Below are 23,605 nucleotides of genomic sequence, written 5' to 3' on the forward strand. Positions count from 1 at the left end.
TAGGCAGGGTAGGTGTGTCTATGCAAACACGGTCTGTTCCTGAAGTCTTTCCCCAGCTCCTCACTAGATGTGAGGGGGGATCTCATTCAGCCCCTGCTTCTGCTTAGTATTTAAAAACTCCTTAGTGTCCCTATCTCTGCTGGCTTTAGATTGCTCCTCCTGTCCCTTTTGTGATAGCTCAGATGAGGTGGCTGAGTGACTAAGGTGATGGATTGCTAATCCATTGTGGTTTGCACGTATGGCTTTCAATTCCTTCCTTATCAGATGCATTTAGTCTTCACCCCTCCATTATAAACAACCATCTGCCCCTTTGGTACAATGACAGATCAAACAATGTTGCTTCTTGCAAACAGAAACTTTCTCAGAAACTCAGACCCTCCCCTTTTTTTAAATAAAATTTGTAAATCCCAGATTTCTAAAATTAAAAAAAAATCTCTAGTCCTGTATTTCTTAGTTTTTGTCTCTAAAGATAACATCCTCAACATCTCCCCCAAACACCCTGGGACCTGCTCAAATTATTAAAATACCTTCAACCCGAGCAAGGCCAGAGCAGTGAACCAGAGCTAGTGTCTAGGCCAAGCTGTTCTGAAGGAGGCAACTCAAACATTTTCTCCCTGCTTCCCTTGGCAAGGTCTGACTGAGAAAACAAAATTCCCCAAACTGAAAATTTTCTGCTGAAAAACCAATACTAGTCTGTTTGGGGACTTTGGTTTGAAAGTATTATTGTTATTATTCTCTTCTGATTTCTGAATCAGTTCAATTCAGTCTTTGTTCTCCATGTGTGTTTCCAGCTGTTGAGTTGTGGGGGAGAGAGGCCAAGTCATAATGTCTCTTCCTCTCTTTCATAGTTTCTTCCAACTTGCTAGGAAGCTCCTTTGCTTTGATGTGAGTCAAGCAGTGTCCATTGTCTCTGTGCTATCTCGGAGAAGCCTGCATTGTACATGGTTCCTGGGATAGTCCTTGGGAATGTGGATACCTTCAATGGGCCAGCAGTGAGTCTGGCTCCTCCATTTTTGCACCTGAAAGGCTGGTGGGGGGCATTTCCCAACCTCATAACATATTTCTGTAATGCACACAGAGCAAAACTTCATAACTTCCCAACCAATGCTAGCACACACAATCCAACAAGATATTAATGTTCAACAGATCAAGACTTTTGAAATGATACCTCACAGGGCAGACTTTGTACAAACCGTATCATCATTATATGAGAGTGGTGAATATGGGGCTTCCAGGGTGCTGCTTTGAGCACAGCGTGCCACATCTGGGCTTCCATTGCAATGGAGACGTACCCTTGGAGTCCATCTCTCCTGGGATAAAGATGGCAGCAGGGTTGACCTGGGTCATCTGACTTGGGCTCCTGGATGTAAAGCTGAGGGACTAAAAACTGTGGTGCAAATATTTGTGTTCATGCTGAAGCCTGGGTTCAGGAACCCTCGCCCTTCGTGGGACCTCAGAGGTTGGACTCAAGCCCATATGTCCGCATTGTAATTTTATAGAGGTTGGCAGGGAGTTTAGCAAGTGGAAATGGTAAAACCACATTGAGGGGACTGGACCACTGACCTAATAGCTCTCAACACTCAAACTTTCAATAACTCTATTGTCAGTGCCTGTGAGTGTAATTTAAACCATAGGTCCATCTAGCCCTGAACCTTGTCTTCTGACAGTAGCCAATACCAGGTACCCCAAAAGCCACTCCCCGTACACCACTAGGAGTGGAATCCAGGATCTCCTGTTTACAAAACAGGCATTTTAACCAACTAAGCCATGGTGCCTGCTGTTATTTAAAGGATTGTGTCTGCCAACACCTGACTCTCTGACAATCCCCATTGGGCCCTGACAAGCGTCGCTCATGTTTGACGTCTGTAAAGCAGAGAAGTAGGTGAAGTGTTGCTCCCAAGGTGTGTGTGTGATTCTTTGGACAGGTCTACACTACAAAATTAGGTGGTGTAATTACATTACTTAGGCTGGCAATGCAGTTATATCAACCTAATCCTAGTGTAGATAGCGACTCAGCTGTTAGAACTTTCTGGAGCTATGAAAAGGGAGGGTCCCAGCCTCTGTAGCAGGAATGCAGGGCAGGCGAGTTCATGGTGGGATACTGGTGGAGGCCAGTTATGGTGATATAATGACCAGCAGCATTTACACGGACAACTTGTCACTTTAAGTTTGCTGCAAAAAGATCTAGGCCTCTCGTCAAGGTGGTTTTATTTTGTCACCAAAACAGGGCAGTTTTGTCGTCAGACGTGGCATTGCAGAGTGTACACCAGCCACAAGCTGCCAGCCAAGGGAGCCTTATGCGTTTTTTCACACACCTGAGCAATATAATGATGCTGAAATAACTTTGTAGTGCAGATCTGGCCAAAGATTCACACACACACACAACTTGCAAGGAAAACATCACCTGCTCTTCTGCTTTGCACAGTCCAAACACATGCAAAGCTTGTCAGGCCTCGGTGGGGATGGCAGGGAGTCAGGTGTGGGCAGACATTGTATTTTGGCCAGAGGCAGGTACCATAGCTTAGCTGGCAAAAGCGCTTGTTTTTGAAAACAGGAGAGCCTGGGTTCTTCTTCGAGTGATTGCTCATATCCATTCCAGTTAGGTGTGTGCACCGCGCATGCACATTTGTCGGAAAACTTTTACCCTAGCAACTCAGTGGGGCGGCAGGTCGCCCCCTAGAGTGGCGCCGTCATGGTGCTCGATATATACCCCTGCCGGCCCACTCGCTCCTCAGTTCCTTCTTACCGCCCGTGTCGGTCATTGGAACAGTGGAGCGCGGCTTAGCTGACTTCCACTTCCCTAGCTACTCATAGTTCTCATATATAGTTATGCAGTTATAATCCTTTTATATATATATTTGTATAGTTATACGTTTTTTCTTTGCTAGCATAGTTAGTTTAGTAATAGTTAGCGGGGTTCAGGAAGTAGCCCCTTTCCTGCACCCGGTGCCGGAGCCCATGCACGGCTCACTGGATTTTAAAATGGGCTCGGCCTGCCAGAAGCCGATGCCGAAGGGAGATCCACACGACTCCTGTTTGAAGTGCCTCAGGGAATCACACTTGACAGCTAAGTGCCCCATTTGCAAGGCTTTTAACCTGAGAACAAAAAGGAGCAGGTCTTTCACTTACCCCTCCACCTTTGGCACCGAGCGATGATCAAGTGGCTGGCAGAAGCACCCCCTCGGCACTGGACCCCGCCGGTACTGCCAAGGCCTTTCGGCACCGGCCGTCGCCGGCACCGAAGTCGACTCGGCACTGCTCCCTTCCTCCGAGGTCGAGAGAGCCTACAATTCCTGCTGGTGCCTGACGGCTCCCCGGCACGCGCCGTGGTTGAGCCCCCTGCTCCTGCTGCTTCCGTGCCACCTGCATCGCAGCCTGAGAGCTCGTCTAAGTCAGATTGCCCTGCACCGACACCTGCAGAGGCACCGATGACATCGGCACCGTCGATTCCAGTCCCCCAGGGCCATTGAATACAGTGCCTGACAGCTCCCCGGCACGCGCCGTGGTAGAGCTTACTGCTCCCACTGCTTCTGTGCCAACTGCACCACAGCCAGAGAGCTCGTCTAAGTCGGATCGCCCGGCACTGACACCTGCTGAGGCACCGACGACGTCGGCACCGTCGATCCTGGTCCCACAAGGGCCGTCGAATCCGGTGTTTGACGGCTCCCGGCACGCGCCGTGGTTGAGCTTACTGCTCCTGCTGCTTCCGTGCCAACTGCACCGCAGCCAGAGAGCTCGTCTAAGTCGGATCACCCGGCACCGACACCTACTGAAGCTCTGACGACCTCGGTACCGTCGATCCCGGTCCCACGAGAGCTGTCGAATCCGGTGCCTGACAGCTCCCCAGTATGCACTGTGGTTGAGCCTGCTGTTCCCTCCACGCCGGAGACATTACCAACGGTGAGGGATCTCATTGCCATGACAGAGTCGATGCTGCCTGACCCCGGCACCGCCGGTGCGGGTAATGCAGTCTCTTCATATGACCGTCCTCTGTCAGCACAGCAGAGCGGCACCGTTCATGATCACGGTCCCGCAGACGCTCCAGGTCCGGTCGGCACACCCCACACCACTTGCAGTCCCGGTGCTGTTTTCCTCATCGGTACTGGTCGCACTCGCCGCACCGGTCAGTATCCTGTTCGCCGACCTGCTACTATCGGCACCGTTCCGACTCCCGGCACCTTGACAGGTACCGTTACTCCTGTAGCCTCTCCCCGAGCCTTGAGATCTCGATTGACCTCCCGGCACCATTCTGGTTGGAGGTCTGGATCTTGTTCCAGGTACCGGTACGCCTGCCGGTGCCGGTCCCCAGTGCCAAGTTGGGCAAGGTCCGATAGAGTCAGAGACTCTGCCCTTGCCTTTTTTTTTTAGTACCTCCGGGTTGAAGGTGGTGGTGCGTGAGAGTAAGTGTGGAGCTGGGGGGTCTGAGCCCGGTTGGGGGCAGGGTCCAGTCAGGTGTGGGTCTAGGGGGGCAGGGTCCAGTTGGGGAAGAATAGGAGTCAGTCGGAGCAGAGAGCATCCCCCATCACCTGCTTGTCACACAGCAAAAGGGGAAGGAGGGTGTCTGCCCCCACCCCCAACGGCTGCCACCTCCCATAGGAGCTGCACCTGGGGGGGCGTCTCTTTCCATTGGGGTGACTCCCACCAGGGCCAGTGGAAGGATACTTTGTGCCCTAGGCGAAACTTCCATCTTGCGCCCCTCCCTCTCCCCACCGACCACCTCTGAAAACTAGTAATCTTAGTGTTATAAACAGCCTGTCAGAACGGGTAACAGCTGCGTGCGAGGAGAAAAATGACGTCATAGCCACTTTGTACCATAGTGAAGCAGTATGCTTCAGTCCAGCCCCATTGCAGAGCTGGCCTAGGCTATAGCTGTAATGTAGGAGAGGACAAGTTAAAGCCTGACACTCGATCAGCATGGCCTCTGCTGCCTTGTGCATGCTGGACTCTGAGGTGTTAGTTGCTATGTGTTAGCCCTTGTCTTCTCGCAACACCCTGACCTGCTGTGAGGGCTGCGTTACTTCAGAAGCCCAGGCCACTGCTGAATCTCCAGCCCAGGCTGCAGTGGAGGGGCTTGTGGCTAAATCCAGACCACAGACCTGGGGTTTAAAAGGCCAGGGCTGGGCCAGGGCACCGTGAGGCTGAAGAGCAGCAGGTCTGGGGGGCTCTCCAGGTCCTCAGCCACCAGCATGTCGGGGGAGAGGGCGCTGAGCACGAACTGATTCACCTCGGCCACCAGCAGCGCCGCGAAGCCCCGGGAGGGGGCCGTGTTCCCTGCACCACCCCACAGCCGCACCGCCACCTGGAAGTACTCCTGCTCCACGCCGCCCAGAAGCTCCACCAGCATGGGGACAGAGTCGCAGCTGGGCCAGGGCTCTGCTGCCGTGTGCTGGTAGTGGATCCCACATTTCTGGGGGAGCCCAGTGCTGGGGCAGCAGGGGGTGTGAGTGGAAGAGAGAGCCCAGTGCTGGGGCAACAGAAAGTGTGGATGGGGGGGCACTGGTGGGTGGGGGGGAGCTCAGGGCTCTGGGGGGGGCAGCCAAATTTTTTTTTGCTTGTGGCAGCAAAAAACCTAGAGCTAGCCCTCTTTTTTGCTGCACGGGGACAGATCCTTAGTTCAGCTGCGCTCGTACCTCGCCTGGCAGAAAGGAAAGGTGATCAGAGCCATGGCCCATCTAGCCTGCCACTCCACCACGGTCGCTGACTGGGGGCTCAGCTAGGAGCACATCGCTAGCTGGCCTGAAAGGAGCCTCTGAGCCACTTCCCTGAGGGGTCTTTCCACCAGCCAGTGGGTCCTGGCTCAGGGCACAGCCATCCTGTCCGAACCCCACCACTAATCCCCGTCTCTTTCCCTCACAGAGATCCTCAGCATTGTCTTTCGCAGCGTGAAGAAGGAAGGAGAATGGAAGGTAAGCCGGCCGGGCCTGCTGCCCTGGTGTCCCCCTGGGGATATGCTGTATCCGTATATTGTGCTCCTCCCCCTCCAGCCTCTTGGGATTCATTAGGAACCTGAGGTTTTCCAGGCTGGATCAGATCCCTGCTCTGTCTAGCCCATCATCCATCCCCAGCTAGGCTTGGGTATGTCTGCCTTCCCGCTGTGCTGGATCAGACCCAGCTTGTCCAGCTAGCCCTATATCTCCCCTCACATACACCGGATCAGACCACTAGGCCCAGTGAGCCAGCCTGGGTGGGAGAAGGAACAGGAGAGCGCCAAGCATGGGGGCAGTATGCACCATTGGGCAGGCAGGTTATTGAGCCGCCGGCATGGACTGGGCTGGGGTGTGTGGAGCAGTGGGCTAGGCCGGTGTGGCAGAGGGAGCACAGGGGACTAGCTTTCCCAGTGGCCGGATCTGGTGCAGCGGGATGCTTGGCTGCACAGAGCAATGGGCTCATTTGGCATGGCAGAAAGGCGGTGGAGATGTTGGGCCAATGGCCTACAGGGCTTTCCTGGGGGAACACGGAGACTCCCCTTGTTCCATTTCTCTGTGCCCTGCTCCTGGTTCTGTCCGAGGGCTGGGGAGTGGGTATGTGGTAGATCAGAGCAGGGCACTGGGAGCTAGGACTCCTGGGTTCTGTCCCTGCCTCTTGCACTCACCCTGTCACCTGGGTGAAGAGGCTGATCTCCTCCAGTCTAGGAGGATGGAACCATTCTGAATGGCCGGGTGTCCCAGGTTTGTCTCCGTCTCCTACATCTCGTACCAGCCACTCTGCTCGGAGCCGCTCTCGTTGCCGTTCCTCACGCAGTCCTTAGCACGGTCAGCTCAGCCAAGTGCAGGCTTGGTAACTGCCCTGCCGCTCTGCTGTGGAAGGGCTGGGCCAGGAGCCGTCAGCTCTGCTGTTAGCAGTCGCTCTGCTCCCTTGGCTTGATGATGATGGGGGGCGGCTGGGCTCAGGGCAGTGACTAGCTCCCCTCTCGCTACCCCAGGTGCTGACCATGGACCATCCCAGCACGCACATCCTCTCGTCGTGCTGCAAGATGTCTGACATCATGGAAGAAAGCATCACGTGTGAGTGGCCCCTCCCTCTCATCTGCTCCACCCACCAGGGCTCCCTTCTCCTTTGGACACACCTCACAGTCAGGGAATTGACTTGTCTACATTCACATTTGCATCTAGTTTCCCCCCCTTTGCAGCTCCGTAGATGCCCTCCTTGCTATTGGTACCTTCCCAGCCAGGTCCAGTTCCCTTAGCCAGGCGCTTTCAGCCCCTGGAACCTCTTCAGCACTTTGCTCAGACTCCCGTTAACTCCTCGTTGCTCCTCCCCCACGCTGCAGGGAGGGTCCTGGCTGGGGAGGGGGAATGCTGGCTCCCTGCTCCAAGGTGGAGGAGCTCTGGCGTTGAGGGGCACAGAGCTGAGCCAGGACTCTAGCGGGGAGCCCCCAGCACAGTACAGAGGGACGTTCCCTCCCTGCTCCGTACTGTCGCAGCCCACGGCCCCACATGAAACCGACTGCTGCATTGTAGCCTGTGGAATCCCCCAGCCTGCTGCCAGCGAACATCCCTGTTCCCCTTGGCTTTCCCTTCCCCCATCCCAGTGGAGAGCGGCTGAGGCGGGTGGCTAGGACACACTGACCCACACCCAGTGTCTGCTCTCTCCTAGTTGTGAAAGATATTGATAAGTGCTGGGAGCCAAACCCCAGCCTGGAGGCCATCTACCTGCTCAACCCTGTGGAGAAGGTAGGAGCTCGGGCCTGCGGTAGGTGGATGGGGAGCAGGGGAGACCCCGGGGCAACTCCTCGTGCTGTCTGGAGATGGCGCTATCTGGGGGATGCGCAGCATGACGTCAGGATGGGAATGGGGCTGAATGGGGCTAGTGGGGGCTCCCCAAAAGGCTGCTCCCCTGGAGCTGGGCTTCGCGTTCTTTGCCATGTGAAGCACAGATTGTCCCACAGACCTCTCCGCAGTGCAGTCCCATGGAGGTTGGATGGGATGATGCAGCAGGCGGAGAGAGGCAACCTCAGCTAAGCTGACTAGCTAGCGAGTGTGAAAAATCGGGACAGGTGTTGGAGGGGTAATAGGATCCTATAGAAGAAAAAAACCCAAATATTAGGAAGGTTCCTATAAAATTGGGACATCTGGTCACCCTAACCTCAGCTGAGACTCAAAGTGAAGGAGAATCGCTGAAGCAGAGGCTCACATAGCAGGGGCTGTGGGGGAGGAGGCTCCTGCGTCTGCTGCAGGGAGGCGAGTGGAGGGGGACCAGGGGCAGGGGGCACTGGTGGAGCATGGTGAAGCCCAGAACCACAGGTGCTGCCCGCGGACGGAGTGCTGTAGTAGAAGACTGCAAGCTGAGGCCTGGGGCTTGGGACCGGTGTAACGATGCTGGTTCTGGCGGAACCCAACTGAGAGTGCCAATTCAGGACAACTTGCTTAAAACAGGGCAGTTACAGCCCAAGGCTGGGGTTTTCCACCTCTAAGGCAAACCAAACCAGACAGACAGAGGACTTTGGTCTTATCCCACTGGCTAACCACAAGTTACACAAGGAATTCCCTTAGACACTCCAGTCGCCCAGTATCACCACAAGTGCCTCTCGTTATGGGGACAAACGGTTATGAAAAACAATGCCCTAATAAAAGAAAAAAGGTTCTCCTGATCCCTAAGGACCAAGCCCCAGACTCAGGTCAATATATAAATCAGATCTTACCCACAAATCATGCTGTTGGCAGTCCTCTAAAATCTAAAGGTTTTTTCATAAAAGGAAAAAGATAGAGATGAGAGTAGAAGTGGTTAAATGGAATCAATTACATACAGTAATGGCAAAGGTCTTAGTTCAGGCTTGTAGCAGTGATAGAATAAACTGCAGGTTCAAATCAAGTCTCTGGAGTACAGTACATCCACAGCTGGGATTGGTCATTCGGTCCTTTGTGTAGACCTTCCTTGTAACAAAGTCCCTCCAGAGGTAGGAAGCAGGACTGAAGACAAGATGGAGATGAGGCATCAGTCTTTTCCAGGTGTAAGAACACCTCTTTGTTCTTACTGTGGAAAATTACAGCAAAATGGAGTCTGGAGTCACATGAGCAAGTCCCTGCATACTTTGCTGAGTCTCAGAGCATATCTGCCTTGTCTCGATAGGTCAGTTGTATAGCTGATGATCCTTAGTGAGCCATCAAGCAGGCTAGGCAGAGCTAACACCAACTTGTCTGAGGTGGCACCCAGAAGCATAGCAGAAGTTTGAAATACACACCGTCTAGAGCCAATATTCATAACTTCAACTACAAAAATGATACACATACACATCCAGCATAACCATAACCAGCAAACCACAGCCTTGTCTTCGACACCCTATTTGACCCCATTTATACAAGATTTGGTGCCACTACAGGACCTTGGTTGCAACCATGTTCTGTATGGTCCCTGTTCAAGTCAATAATGTGACAACCAGGCAACCAAGTTCTCACCTATCACAATGGCCGGTCACGGAGTCTGAAGAGCTTCTGAACACCCTGCCTGGTTAGCTGGTGTGGCAAAGCTGCAGGTGCCTAGCGTGGTGCCCGGGGAGAGAGTGGGCCCTGATGGCGGCTGCCTGGGATTGCTGCTCGGCCAGCTGTTCCCTGGGCACTGCTCAGAGCCCACTTAGTTCAGCAGCAAAGCCAATGCCAGGTCCCGTCTGTGGCCAAGCACGGACACTTGTGTGCCAGCGAGAGATGTGGCTGGGCTCTGAGACTGTCCTGGGTACATGGGCACATGTCCTGGGTACATGGGCACATGCCCTGCTCCAGCTGGGGAGGGAGCCCAGAGACAGGGGGGTGAAAACCTGCTCACCTCCCAATGGCATCATGCTGGGCCCTGAGTCCCCAGGGTCTGGGCCTGGGCTGGGCCCTTCGGGCAGCAGGGAGGGGCCTTGGCTGGTGCAGACAACTCCCCACCCCCCTTTGCAGTCAGTGCAGACTCTGATCAGTGACTTCCAGGGCACCCCCACCAACTACAAGGCGGCTCACGTCTTCTTCATCAGCCGTGAGTATCAGGGGGCAGTGGATCCCCCAGCTGGGAGCCTGGCCAGCGACACACTGGGAGTGGGGGGGGTCTCTCTCTGCCAGCAGGCCAGTGCCCCAGCAGACCAGACCGAATGACCCCACCTATCCCTTCCCCCCCTTCTTCCCTACGGGCCTGCCTCCAGCCAAAACGGCTCACAGCGTGCGCCCAGAAAGGCAGCCCCTGGCTACCATTCCCAGCATGCATTGCTCCATCAGTCCCAACTGGGATGGGGAGATGGGACACCACCAGAATACCCAGTGTGTCAGGATCACATCTGCTTCTCCCCATTACAGCGGCAGGGGGGGCCCAAGTCCCTGTTGCTTCTTGTGCTTCATCTTGAGTTGTACACTCCGGTCACTTCCCCCTGCGGAGGGGCTGAGGGCAGGGTGTGAGATGGGGCTGCATAGGAGAGATTGTGGTCCCCCCTCGCTGCTGATGCTGCAGAAGGCGAGAACCCGGCGTGACCCTGATTTGGTGGGGCTGGATTCATCGTTGACTCCTGTGTTGCCCTGCTGGCTTGCCCAGGTTCTCCACAGGTGTGCAGCACGACCCCCCTGCTATGCCCGTCCTGGCCCTGTCTGTGGGGGCTGGCGCTGTGCTGGGGGTCCTGAGCCCTGTGCATGTCACCCCCACCCACTGCCTTTGCCTTGCAGCCTCTCCTGAGCCTCTGTTCAAGGAGCTGAGGAAGTCACGGATCACCAAGACCATCAAAACCCTCAAGGGGATCAACATGGCCTCCCTGCCCTACGAGAGCCAGGTGAGGGGTGGCTGGGATTTGGAGGAGCAGGGCCGTGGGGTGAATGGTGATGTACGACACCCTACCCTTCGTGTTCAACGTGGCTGGGGGGTGGGGGAGAACCTTTCCCTTCACCCACTGCTCCAGCAGAGGGGTCCTGGCCTGGTCTAGACCCCATCCCTCCCCCCACCAGGATCTCCAAGCAGGTTCAAAATCACTACTCCTTCCTTAAAAGCAGCAAAGAATCCTGTGGCACCTTATAGACTAACAGACGTTTTGGAGCATGAGCTTTCGTGGGTGAATACCCACTTCCTCAGATGCATGTAATGGAAATATCCAGGGGCAGGTATATATATGTGTGCTAGCAAGCAAGCTAGAGATAACGAGGTCAGTTCAATCAGGGAGGATGAGGCCCTGTTCTAGCAGTTGAGGATTCTTTGCTGCTTTTACAGATCCAGACTAACACGGCTACCCTCTGATACTTGACACCATGCAAGGCACTGCATTTAGCCGTATGGAATGGAAATCCATCAACCTCATGAGAGCACTTCAAACTCCCTGGCCACACTATAGCAGACCTTAAGGTGGCCATCCTGCAGCAAAAAAACTTCAGGACCAGACTTCAAAGAGAAACTGCTGAGCTTCAGTTCATCTGCAAATTTGACACCATCAGCTCAGGATTGAACAAAGACTGTGAATGGCTTGCCAATTACAGAACCAGTTTCTCCTCTCTTGGTTTTCACACCTCAACTGCTAGAACAGGGCCTCATCCTCCCTGATTGAACTGACCTCGTTATCTCTAGCTTGCTTGCTAGCACACATATATATACCTGCCCCTGGATATTTCCATTACATGCATCTGAGGAAGTGGGTATTCACCCACGAAAGCTCATGCTCCAAAACGTCTGTTAGTCTATAAGGTGCCACAGGATTCTTTGCTGCTTTTACAGATCCAGACTAACACGGCTACCCTCTGATACTTGACACCATGCAAGGCACTGCATTTAGCCGTATGGAATGGAAATCCATCAACCTCATGAGAGCACTTCAACCTCCCTAGCCACACTATAGCAGACCTTAAGGTGGCCATCCTGCAGCAAAAAAACTTCAGGACCAGACTTCAAAGAGAAACTGCTGAGCTTCAGTTCATCTGCAAATTTGACACCATCAGCTCAGGATTGAACAAAGACTGTGAATGGCTTGCCAATTACAGAACCAGTTTCTCCTCTCTTGGTTTTCACACCTCAACTGCTAGAACAGGGCCTCATCCTCCCTGATTGAACTGACCTCGTTATCTCTAGCTTGCTTGCTAGCACACATATATATACCTGCCCCTGGATATTTCCATTACATGCATCTGAGGAAGTGGGTATTCACCCACGAAAGCTCATGCTCCAAAACTTCTGTTAGTCTATAAGGTGCCACAGGATTCTTTGCTGCTTTTAAGGAAGGAGTAGTGATTTTGAACCTGCTTGGAGATCCTGGTGGGGGGAGGGATGGGGTCTAGACCAGGCCAGGACCCCTCTGCTGGAGCAGTGGGTGACGGGTCTCTCTCTCCTGTGCTCCAGGGCCCTGACAAAGTTCACTCTCAGCTGCTGATTGTGGACCAAAGCTTCGACCTGGTGTCCCCACTGCTGCACAAGCTCACCTACCAGGCCATGGCCTACGACCTGCTCAGCATTGAGATCAACACCTACAAGTAGGGCCTGGCTGCCAGCAGGGGGCACCCCGCACTCCTCCTCGGGTGGGCGGGGGGGATGTGACCCAGGCACCTGCACTGCTCAGCAGCCCCCATGCTTGGGGGAGGGGTGCCGCAGCCTGACCCCGTCTCCACTCCCTAGAAGGTACGAGACAACAGGGACCAGCGACTCGCGGGAGAAGGAGGCGCTGCTGGATGAAGATGACAAACTCTGGGTGCAGCTACGCCACATGCACATCGCTGACGTCTCCATGTGAGCGCGCTCAGCCTCGCCCCTGACACGCCCCTCCATACCCCACCCATCCCTCGGACATGCCCCTCCGTGTCTCACCCAGGCCAGAACCCATCCCCTTCAGACACACCCCACCCCTTCCCTTCCCACCCAGTGTGGAACCCCACTCCCCCTTGGATACACTCCTCTCCCACCCAGTGCAGGGACACCCCCCTCAACACACCCCTCTCCTGCTCACTACCAGGACTCCCCCTCCCCCTCCCACCCAGTGCTGAGGCCTGTCCCTCAGACATGCTCCTTTTTGAGTGCTGAGACCCCTGGACCCAGCCTCTCTCCCCAAAGGACCTCTGAGCACTCCCTTCCAGAGCCACTGTCTGCATCTCCTCTCGGGGATCCTGCTGGACACTGTCTTCCCCCCGATCCCAGGATCTCCCCATGCACCTCACAGCCTCCTTGAGGGAGTCCCTCACCTACCTCCAGCTGGGCCTGCCGCTGCTCCCAGACCCACCCAGCAAGGCGCCAGGAGCTCCCATAGGTGCACTGAACTCTCTGCCTTGGAGTAACTTGGGAAGAGCCCCCCCCTACTCCCCCGGCCCCATCTGAAGCTCTCGAGGCAAAAACCCTGGTGCCCATGGGGTGAGGGCATAGGACAGGGTGCCCCTATCTTGAAGGCAGTGCCTGGCTCCAGTGTGACCCCTCTCTCTGCTGCAGGAAGGTGACGGAGCTGCTGCACACCTTCTCTGAGAGCAAGAAGCTGACCACGGACAAGGTGCGGCAGGGGCTGCGGGGGGAGCGATTGAGGAGTCTGGGATGGGGGGATCCATCCCACTGCCACTGATGGGGAGGGGAGGCTGCTCTGCTGCCCCAGGAGGCTTTGGTGGAGCGGTGGGGGGGGTATCCCATTGCTCCCAGAGTTTTCCTGTAAAGGGCTAAGAAGTGTATGTGGAGCCCCCTGCCCCCCAGCCAGAGCTGTGAAACTCCCGACTATGTGGGAGGGCAGAGGCCCATGGGGCGGGGTCAGACAGCAGGATCAGGGTCGCGCAGGGAGAGCTGCTGGGAGCCAACGCTGGCATCTCCCCGGCCTGCTGCCGCTTTACACCTCAGGAGGCGCTAAGGTTGTGGGGCTCCTGTCTCATTCCAGCTGGCCTGGGAAGAGCAGGTCTAACCCAAGCCACAGCCATGTGTGGCCTGAGTGACCCACCCTGGCGCAGGGAAGGCTTCTGCCCTGCAGGAGGTTCCATGCGTTGGGAGGGGCCGGGATCTCACCACCTCCTCCCTCCAGGCCACCATCGAGGACCTGTCCCAGGTGGTGAAGAACTTGCCCCAGTACCTGGAAGAGCTGAACACGGTAACGGGGCTGGGGCTGTTAGTGGGCGGGAGGCAGGGCATTCAGTGGGGTGATGGGGGGGCAGGGTGTCTGTGGGGCTGGTGAGGGACAGTAGGGACTCTCTGGGGGGCAGGACACTCTGGGGCACTCCGCTTTACTGCCTGATGAGAGCTGCTGACCTGTCCCGTCGGGCAGAGCCATTTCCCCCTAGGTGCTGTGTGGCACCATGGGCAGCAGCCTGCCCGTCAGTGCCCAGAGCTGCCATGTTAGCCCCAGCAATGGCAGCCCTTGGGTAATGCCTGCGCCTTGCTGCTGCAGCTCTCGGGAGAGGGCCTTAGTGGGCTTCCAAACCAGCCCATTGGAGCCACTCCTGGTGCCACTGGGCCATGTGCCAACGGAAAGCTCCTGGCCACTGGCACAGGTACCCCGACACCTGCTGGTCTCCAAGCCCCCAGCCTCATGGTGGCTAACAGAGAAACCGTGGGCTGCTTTCAAAGCTGCTTCCTTCTCCTGATCCTCCCCTCCAGCTGCCCCGCTCCACCCCAGAGGTGGCTGCACATCAGTGCTGGGCAAAACAATCCCTATATACTCGCCTTATACAGTCGGTTGTGGCTGCCCCTCTGGCCAAGGGGCCTTCCTTGGGGGTTGGGGGGTGCAGGTGCTCTGGACCAGCCAGTGATGCAGTAAACTCCCCCATGCCCTGGTCTCTCCCCGCAGTACTCCACACACCTGAACCTGGCTGAGCACTGCATGCGGGACTTCAAAGGATTGGTGGAGAAGCTGTGCAGAGTGGAGCAGGTGGGTCTGTGGGCAGAACCTGGCTGGGGGGCAGAGTCTGGCTCATGACTCAGCCCGGAGAGAGGGGTCTCAGACCCACAGGCTTGCTGGAGCCAGGGCCAGCCCCCACATGCAGCACCGGGGGTGCAGAAGGGGGACATGGTGCTCGGGTTACTCCCTGGGGGTCCGTTGCTCACCCCAGGGGGAGCTGACCCCAGCGAGGAGGGGGCCCTGGCACAGGGGGTAGGCGAGCTGTGGGTCGTGGGGCTGTCACGTCTCCCATCCTGCTGCGGGGGTGAGAGGAAACAGAGCGGCCTGACCTGGGCCTTGTGTGTGCACCCCCTTCACCCCCCAGGACCTGGCCATGGGGACTGACATGGATGGGAAGAAGATCAAGGACTCCATGAAGATCATCATACCCATCCTGCTGGACCCCAGCGGGCAGGCCTATGACAAGCTCCGCATCATCCTGCTCTACATCTTGAAGAACGGTAACGCCACAGGCCTGCAGGGGGCAGCAATGGGGGGCCTGCTGCTGCAGGGGGCGTCCCTGGAGGCGGTGCCCAGGTCTGTGGGGCTCGGGGGGGAATAACACTGCTTAGACTGGCACGCACTTCAGTCATGCAGGGTGCCTCCTGGCCAGCTGATCCCCGGGGCTTGTGTCCAGCCTGGCTCTTCGGCCCTGTTTCCTCTCTGCCCACCTCTCGGTGCCTGCGAGCCAGCCAGTGCGGCCTTTGCTGCCTGCTGCTGCCTTCCCAGCAGCGTCTGCCCTCCACACTCCCCCCAGCCCGTTCTCTGCAGGGAGAGGAAATGGAGAAACACACCCGGAGCGGCCCCCCAGCCCGTTCTCTGCAGGGAGGGGAAATGGAGACACACACCTGGAGCAGCCCCCCAGCCCGTTCTCTGCAGGGAGGGGAAATGGAGACACACAGCCGGAGCGGCTCCCGCAGCCCGTTCTGTGCAGGGAGGGGAAATGGAGACACACACCCGGAGCAGCCCCCCAGCCCGTTCTCTGCAGGGAGGGGAAATGGAGACACACAGCCGGAGCGGCCCCCCAGCCTGTTCTCTGCAGGGAGGGGAAATGGAGACACACACCCGGAGCAGCCCCCCCGGCCCGTTCTGTGCAGGGAGGGGAAATGGAGACACACACCCGGAGCGTCCCCCGCAGCCCGTTCTGTGCAGGGAGGGGAAATGGAGTCACACACCCGGAGCGGCCCCCCAGCCCGTTCTCTGCAGGGAGGGGAAATGGAGACACACACCCGGAGCAGCCCCCCCGGCCCGTTCTGTGCAGGGAGGGGAAATGGAGACACACACCCGGAGTGGTGGCCCGGCCCGTTCTCTGCAGGGAGGAGAAATGGAGACACACACCTGGAGCATCCCCCCCCCCCAGCCCATTCTCTGCAGGGAGGAGAAATGGAGACAGACACCCGGAGCAGCCCCCTGGCCCGTTCTGTGCAGGGAGGGGAAATGGAGACACACACCCAGAGCGGCCCCCAGGCCCGTTCTCTGCAGGGAGGGGAAATGGAGACACACACCCGGAGCAGCCCCCCAGCCCGTTCTCTGCAAGGAGGGGAAATGGAGACACACACCCGGAGCGGCCCCCCGGCCCATTCTCTGCAGGGAGGGGAAATGGAGACACACAGCCGGAGCGGCCCCCCCTGCCCGTTCTCTGCAGGGAGGGGAAATGGAGACACACACCCAGAGCGGCCCCCCCGGCCCGTTCTGTGCAGGGAGGGGAGATGGAGACACACACCCGGAGCGGCCCCCTGGCCCGTTCTCTGGAGGGAAGGGAAATGGGGACACACACCCGGAGCGGCTCCCCGGCCCATTCTCTGCAGGGAGGGGAAATGGAGACACACACCCGGAGCGGCCCCCGCAGCCCGTTCTGTGCAGGGAGGGGAAATGGAGACACACACCCGGAGTGGTGGCCCGGCCCGTTCTGTGCAGGGAGGGGAAATGGAGACACACACCCGGAGCAGCCCCCCCGGCCCGTTCTGTGCAGGGAGGGGAAATGGAGACACACACCCGGAGCGGCCCCCGCAGCCCGTTCTGTGCAGGGAGGGGAAATGGAGACACACACCCGGAGCAGCCCCCTGGCCCGTTCTCTGCAGGGAGGGGAAATGGAGACACACACCCGGAGCAGCCCCCCGGCCCGTTCTCTGCAGGGAGGGGAAATGGAGACACACACCCGGAGCGGCCCCCCAGCCCGTTCTCTGCAGGGAGGGGAAATGGAGACACACACCTGGAGCATCCCCCCCCGGCCCATTCTCTGCAGGGAGGAGAAATGGAGACAGACACCCGGAGCGGCCCCCCGGCCTGTTCTCTGCAGGGAGGAGAAATGGAGACACACACCCGGAGCGGCCCCCCGGCCCGTTCTCTGCAGGGAGGGGAAATGGAGACACACACCCGGAGCGGCCCCCCAGCCCGTTCTCTGCAGGGAGGGGAAATGGAGACACACACCCGGAGCAGCCCCCCCGGCCCGTTCTGTGCAGGGAGGGGAAATGGAGACACACACCCGGAGTGGTGGCCCGGCCCGTTCTGTGCAGGGAGGAGAAATGGAGACACACACCCGGAGCGGCCCCCGCAGCCCGTTCTCTGCAGGGAGGGGGAATGGAGACACACACCTGGAGCATCCCCCCCCCCGGCCCGTTCTCTGCAGGGAGGGGAAATGGAGACACACACCTGGAGCATCCCCCCCCCGGCCCATTCTCTGCAGGGAGGAGAAATGGAGACTGACACCCGGAGTGGCCCCCCGGCCCGTTCTCTGCTGGGAAGGGACATGGATACACACACCCGGAGCAGCCCCCTGGCCCGTTCTCTGCAGGGAGGAGAAATGGAGACACACACCTGGAGCAGCCCCCCACCCATTCTCTGCAGGGAGAGGGAACATCCCTCCCTTTCTGCAGGATGTTCAGACGCCATGTTCTGCCTCTGAGCCCCCTGTGACCAGTTCCCTGCCCACCCCTTGTGTCCTCCCTGGACCAGCTCCCTGCTTCTTGGTGCATCCAACCCCTTCCCCCAGCTCACCAGGGCCTGGGGAACCTCCCTGACCCTGACACTTGGCACAGTCCCTCTTCCCCCATCGGTTCCTGCCCCACATTGGATCGGTGGGGCAGGGCCCTGCTCCGGGGCCCTTCCTGTACCCTTGCTCAGGCACTGCCCCCGTACCCATTGCCCAGGCCAGGTGCCCTCATGTGGCTCCTCTGGCTGCCCAGTTTCCTGGCCAGGGGGCGTGTGGAGTTGCCAGGCCTCCCCCTCTGCACTAAGCAGCAGTAAATGGTTTGGGGGGAGTTGCCTTCTCTCCAGCTCAAGGCCTCATAGCCTTAAAGAGCCAGGCCTCAGCTCTGACACTGCACCTGACTGGCCGCAGGAGGGGGAGCCCAGATCGAGGGGGGGCTCCCACTGCACTGCCGGGGGGAGCTAGAGAGACCCCTTCCCCCAACACCCGAGAGACCCTGTGCAGGCTGGAGCAGCAAGAACCTAACTTCAGTCATTAACTGTGTGGGGTCCAGTGGGTTAGAGTGGATGGTGCTGGGAGCTAGGACTCCTGGGTTCTACCCCCAGCTCTGGGAGGGGAGTGCGGTCTAGTGGTTAGAGGGGGGCTGGGAGCCAGGACTCCTGGGTTCTACCCCCAGCTCTGGGAGGGCAGTGGGGTCCAGTGGTTAGAGGGGGGCTGGGAGCCAGGACTCCTGGGTTCTACCTCCAGCTCTGGGAGGACAGTGGGGTCCAGTGGGCTAGAGCGGGTGGTGGGAGCCAGGACTCCTGGGTTTACCCCCAGCTCTGAGAGGGGAGTGCGGTCTAGTGGTTAGAGGGGGGCTGGGAGCCAGGACTCCTGGGTTCTACCTCCAGCTCTGGGAGGGCAGTGGGGTCCAGTGGTTAGAGGGGGGCTGGGAGCCAGGACTCCTGGGTTCTACCTCCAGCTCTGGGAGGATAGTGGGGTCCAGTGGGCTAGAGCGGGTGGTGGGAGCCAGGACTCCTGGGTTTACCCCCAGCTCTGAGAGGGCAGTGCAGTCTAGTGGTTAGAGGGGGGCTGGGAGCCAGGACTCCTGGGTTCTACCTCCAGCTCTGAGAGGGGAGTGCGGTCTAGTGGTTAGAGGGGGGCTGGAAGCCAGGACTCCTGGGTCTACCTCCAGCTCTGGGAGAGGAATGGGGTCCAGTGGGCTAGAGCGGGTGGTGGGAGCCAGGACTCCTGGGTTTACCCCCAGCTCTGAGAGGGCAGTGCAGTCTAGTGGTTAGAGGGGGGCTGAGAGCCAGGACTCCTGGGTTCTACCTCCAGCTCTGAGAGGGGAGTGCGGTCTAGTGGTTAGAGGGGGGCTGGAAGCCAGGACTCCTGGGTCTACCCCCAGCTCTGAGAGAGGAATGGGGTCCAGTGGTTAGAGGGGGCTGGGAGCCAGGACTCCTGGGTTTATTCCCAGCTCTGAGAGGGGAGTGGGGTCTAGTGGTTTGAGGGAGGCTGGGAGCCAGGACTCCTGGGTTCTGCCCCCAGCTCTGAGAGGGGTGGGAAGAGCAGGATCTCAGGATTTGATCAAGGGACTAGGATTTCTTGGGCCACGGACTGAATGTGCCTGGGCTGTGGGTGCGTCCCAGGGGTGCGAGCGCTGACCTTTCTCTCCCCATGCAGGTGTGAGCGAGGAGACCCTCTGCAAGATGATCCAGGATGCCAGCATCCAGCAGCAGGGCAACATCATCCACAATACGCAGCTCCTGAGCACCTCCTTCATGCCTGGGGTAAGGGACTGGGGCCAGAGGCAATAGCTGTACCCATGCCAGGGGCCAGATCTGTGCTGCACAGGGTAGCCCAGGCCATCCTTGGGGTGCCCCCCTATAGCAGTGACCTACTCCCAGCACAGAGGTGGCCTCTGTCCCTGTACAGTGGGGTGACGCCCTTCCCATATGAGGGTGACCCCTGAGTTACTCCCCATCTGGGGTGACCTCTTCTGCCCCTGCAGAGGACCTCAGAGCTGCTGTCATGTACCATCGCTCATGACCTCCCAGGAAAATCACTTGATTAGACACCCCTTCCCCCCAGCCCCCACCACTTCCACACTGCTCCCACCTCCTCCACGCTGCCCCCACCCGCTCCACGCTGCCCTTTCTCAAGAGCCCACCCCTGCGCTGCCCCTTCTTGAGACCCCATCCCCAAACTGCACCTTCTCCTCAAGACCCCACCCCTACATTGCCACTTCTTGAGACCCACCTCCACTCTACCCCTTCTCCTCAAGACCCTGTCCCCTCCACGCTGCCCCTTAGCCTCAGTCCCCACCCTCACGCTGCCTCTTCCCTGCAAGACCCCTTCCCCACTCACCGCCCGCTAGCCCTTGTGAGTGCTTCCTGCTGCTGGTGAGGATGTGGATACAGGCAAAAGACGGCTAGTGCAGTGGTCTCCAAAGTGGGGTGCGCAAGAGGATCCTTCGGGGTGTGCGGCAGGAGGAGAGCTTCGGGTGGGAGTCCACACGGCTTTTTTCTTTTTTTTTTTTTGGCTTTGGCAAAAATGGGTGGAGCTGGCACGGCAGGGGGTGCATGCTCAAAATTTTTTTACTGATGTAGGGGTGTGTGATCAAAAGCGTTTGGAGACCACTGGGCTAGTGGATTGTGGGCTGATGCACATCCACATTTTTGTATCTGCGCAAGGCTCTAGCCATGTGAGGGGCTCATTAGAGAGCCCTCCCCTGCTGCCATCCTTAGGGGTCTTAAATCACAGACACGAGTGCCGGGGAGTTGTCTCACTCGGTGATGAGATGCTGCCACCTCTGAGGTGGGGCACAGGCGATTTATACAGGGGTCCCTCACTGTGCCTGAATTCTTCCTGAGGAATGGCAGGCAGCTGTTAACAGCCGCACAGCAGCACTGCCTGAGTCTAGGGCAGGAGGTGATCAGTGTGTGGGGCTGGAAGTGCAGGGGTCCAGGCAGCACACTGTCATGACTTGCACTGGAATCTGAATGGCTGGCAGGGTCCTTGGCCTAACCTCCAGTGAGGAGCAGCTGTTTGTCATTCATCTGAAGGACGAACGCCTGCAGCACAGTACTGGTCACTGACTGACTGGGGAGCGCGCCCCCTGCAGAGCCCCCCCCTCACCCTGCACTACAGCAACCCCTAGGGCCACACTGGGGCCAACATTGACTGCCAGGGGAGAGCGTCCCCTACTGAGCCCCCCCTCTCCCTGCAGTACAGCACCCCCTAGCGCCGCACTGGGGCCAACACTGACTGACAGGGGAGAGCGCCCCCTGCTGAACCCTCCCTCTCCCTGTAGTATAGCACCCCCTAGCGCCGCACTGGGGCCAGCACTGACTGCCAGGGTAGAGCGCCCCCTGCTGAGCCCTCCCCCCGCTCCCTGCAGAACAGCGCCCCCTGTGCCACAGTGGGGTCACAGAGCACCCTCTGCTGGCTCACTAGCACCCCCCAGCACCCAGTGGCTTTTCCTTAGAGGTGTCCTATCCAAGCACTGCCTGGGCCCTAACCTGCTTAGCTTGTGAGAGGTGACATGGTTGCTCCTTCCCCCAATGGTTGCTGGGGCCTGAGCCCCTCATCGCCCTGCCCCATGGGGCACTCCTCAAGGGGGTGAGGGGCACACTTAGTTGCCTTCAGCATACTGGCTTGGGGCTCCTCCAGGCCAAGGATTAACCCCCGGCCCAAGCCCCTGTCCCTGGCAGATCACAGATGGGAGGCTCCCTGATGGTTCCTCCTGTGGGATTTTGGGGCAGGCAGGTGTGGTAGCCTCAATCCCGTGCCTAATGCAATCAGGGGCGCTGCCCCCCACCCCACCCCGCGCCAGTCACAGCTCGTCAGGCCGTAAGCTTCCCTGTACAAGTCAAAGCAGCAGATTAATGTAAAAGCCCCTATTATGTGGCATTCGGTTGTATCATAGCCTGGGCCCCCTTACGTGGCTGGGATACACCTCATGGGGCAAGAGGCAGGGCCTGGATCTGCCCGCAGCATGGAAAGGGCACTGAGAGCAGCCTCCCCCAAGTGAGGAGCCCTGGATCCAGCTGCAGGAGGTCTCTGCCCTCCCCATAACGGTGGAGAGGTGGGGAGTTCGCAGCAGGGCACTGAGCAGCTGAGGGGGATGTGGGGAGATGGGGGGGCATCACTGGAGGAGTCCGTGTACTCTTTGCTGGCTCCCCATGTGCCACCCCAGAAAGGGGGCCCCAGGCTGCTCTCCACAGGGACTGTTAATCATTCAGTCAGGAGCCATCCCAGCCCCTCCTCCCAATGGGGCCTGGCTTGGCCACCAGGTCCAAGGTTCCTGCTGCTTGGCCCCTGCTGACCTGTCCTCCCCCCCCCCGCCTTATCCCCCAGGATATCATTGAGGACAGACTGGACAGGGAGTTGTGGCCCTTCGTGTCAGACCCGGTCCCTTCCACCAGCTCCCAAGCTGCTGTCAGGTAATGCTGAGCCTGGCTGGGTTGTGGGGGGCAGAGCCCTGACATCCTCCCCCCCCACACAAGGTGTAGGATCCTCTGTGCCTGGGAGTGTGTGGCCAGGACCCTGCCCTCTACAGGGGAGGGGGTGCCCAAGAGCCTGGAGCCCTGAACCCCTCTCACCATGTCTCCCGCCCCCCAGCAGTCCCTCAACACACCAGGGCCCAGAATGGAGGAAAGGGACTGGCTGAGCTTTAGACAGCACCCCCAGCCCAGGGCAGATGCCACCCTCCCCTACTCCCTCTTGCCTGCTTTGGGACTCCTGTCCCACTGTCTTGGGCAGGGCCTGCCCCCAGCCTCCTCCAGGCCCTGCCCTTCCATCTGGCATTCCCTCAGTGAGCCCCTGGTATCCACACTGCCCCTCTCTCCCCCCCAGCGCCCGCTTTGAGCATTGGCACAAGAACAAGCCAGCGGCTGAGTACCCGACGGGCCCATGCCTCATCATCTACATGCTGGGTGGGGTGTCCATGTCTGAGATGCGCTGCGCCTACTAAGTGACCCAGGCCAGCGAGGGCAAGTGGGAGGTGGTGATCGGTGAGTGGGGTGAGTCCTTTGGGGAGGGTGGCTGGAATGCCCAGGTCAGGGACAGTCGGGACCCTCTGGGAGGGGGAGACCCAGGAACTGCCTGCCCAGCACCCACAGGGCATCCATGCCACCCTCTGTCCTCCCGCCCCTGGGGGGCCTGGGAACAGATGTGCTTACCCCATCTGCCCGCAGCCCCACATGGCCTGTATCTAGCCACCTGATCGCCTGGCCTCTGGCTCCCCAGGGCTCTCCTTGTCCAGGGACCATGTCTGGGGACCCCGTCAGACACCCCCAGTAACATCCATGGGGATATGGCTCACCCCCTGCACACACCACTCTGAGACCCAAGGGTGAGGGATTCTGTCAGCGCCTGGATTCTTGCCTGGCCATGCAGGGTACAGCGGCACGAGGGGTGTGGTGCCAGGCCGCAGGGGGTAGGAGGGGCTGTCTCCTTCCCCCCTGCACTAGAGCAGGGTCCAACTGCAAGAATGGGGGAGATGGAGATGCCAGCCTCATGCCTTCCCCACTGTTCCCACCACTGCCAACCACCTTTCTCCCCCCCCAGGTTCCAGTCACATCCTGACCCTCAAGCGCTTCCTGAATGACGTCCAAACCCTCAACCAGCTGGTCCCCAAGGAGGCCTAGAAGCAGTCCCCTCCCCCCAGAGACTCTGCCCCCCACAGCTTGCTGCCCCCAGCTCCACCTGCTTTTCTCAACAAGGCACCTTCCCGCCCTACTCCTGGCTGCAGTGTCGGTTCTTGGGGGAGGGACGGGAGAGGGGCTGGGACCCCCAGGCTGCTTGGCTGTTGGGGCAGGGGGAACGCCAGGCCATTTGGTTAATTGCTGTGCAGCTGCCAGGTGGGTGGGCGACGGCTTGGGGACACAGAATTAAAACGCTCCAGGAGAGACATCTGCCCA

General features: G+C 58.6%; 1 protein-coding gene across 1 annotated transcript; it reads left to right on the forward strand.

Moving 5' to 3' along the window:
- The first annotated feature begins 1,852 nt into the window (after window positions 1-1,852).
- Window positions 1,853-23,332, forward strand: LOC115643513 (syntaxin-binding protein 2-like). Its single transcript, XM_030547564.1, is given in 17 exon segments — window positions 1,853-1,878; window positions 4,369-4,400; window positions 5,857-5,906; window positions 6,923-7,004; window positions 7,597-7,673; window positions 9,885-10,065; window positions 10,626-10,775; window positions 12,245-12,407; window positions 12,553-12,660; window positions 13,351-13,408; window positions 13,922-13,987; window positions 14,684-14,764; window positions 15,099-15,234; window positions 19,365-19,471; window positions 21,933-22,126; window positions 22,539-22,696; window positions 23,253-23,332. Coding segments are annotated over 17 exon segments (1,749 nt in total).
- The last annotated feature ends 273 nt before the right edge of the window (window positions 23,333-23,605 follow it).

Source organism: Gopherus evgoodei, unplaced genomic scaffold, assembly GCF_007399415.2.
Source record: "Gopherus evgoodei ecotype Sinaloan lineage unplaced genomic scaffold, rGopEvg1_v1.p scaffold_61_arrow_ctg1, whole genome shotgun sequence".
Lineage (NCBI taxonomy): Eukaryota > Metazoa > Chordata > Testudines > Testudinidae > Gopherus > Gopherus evgoodei.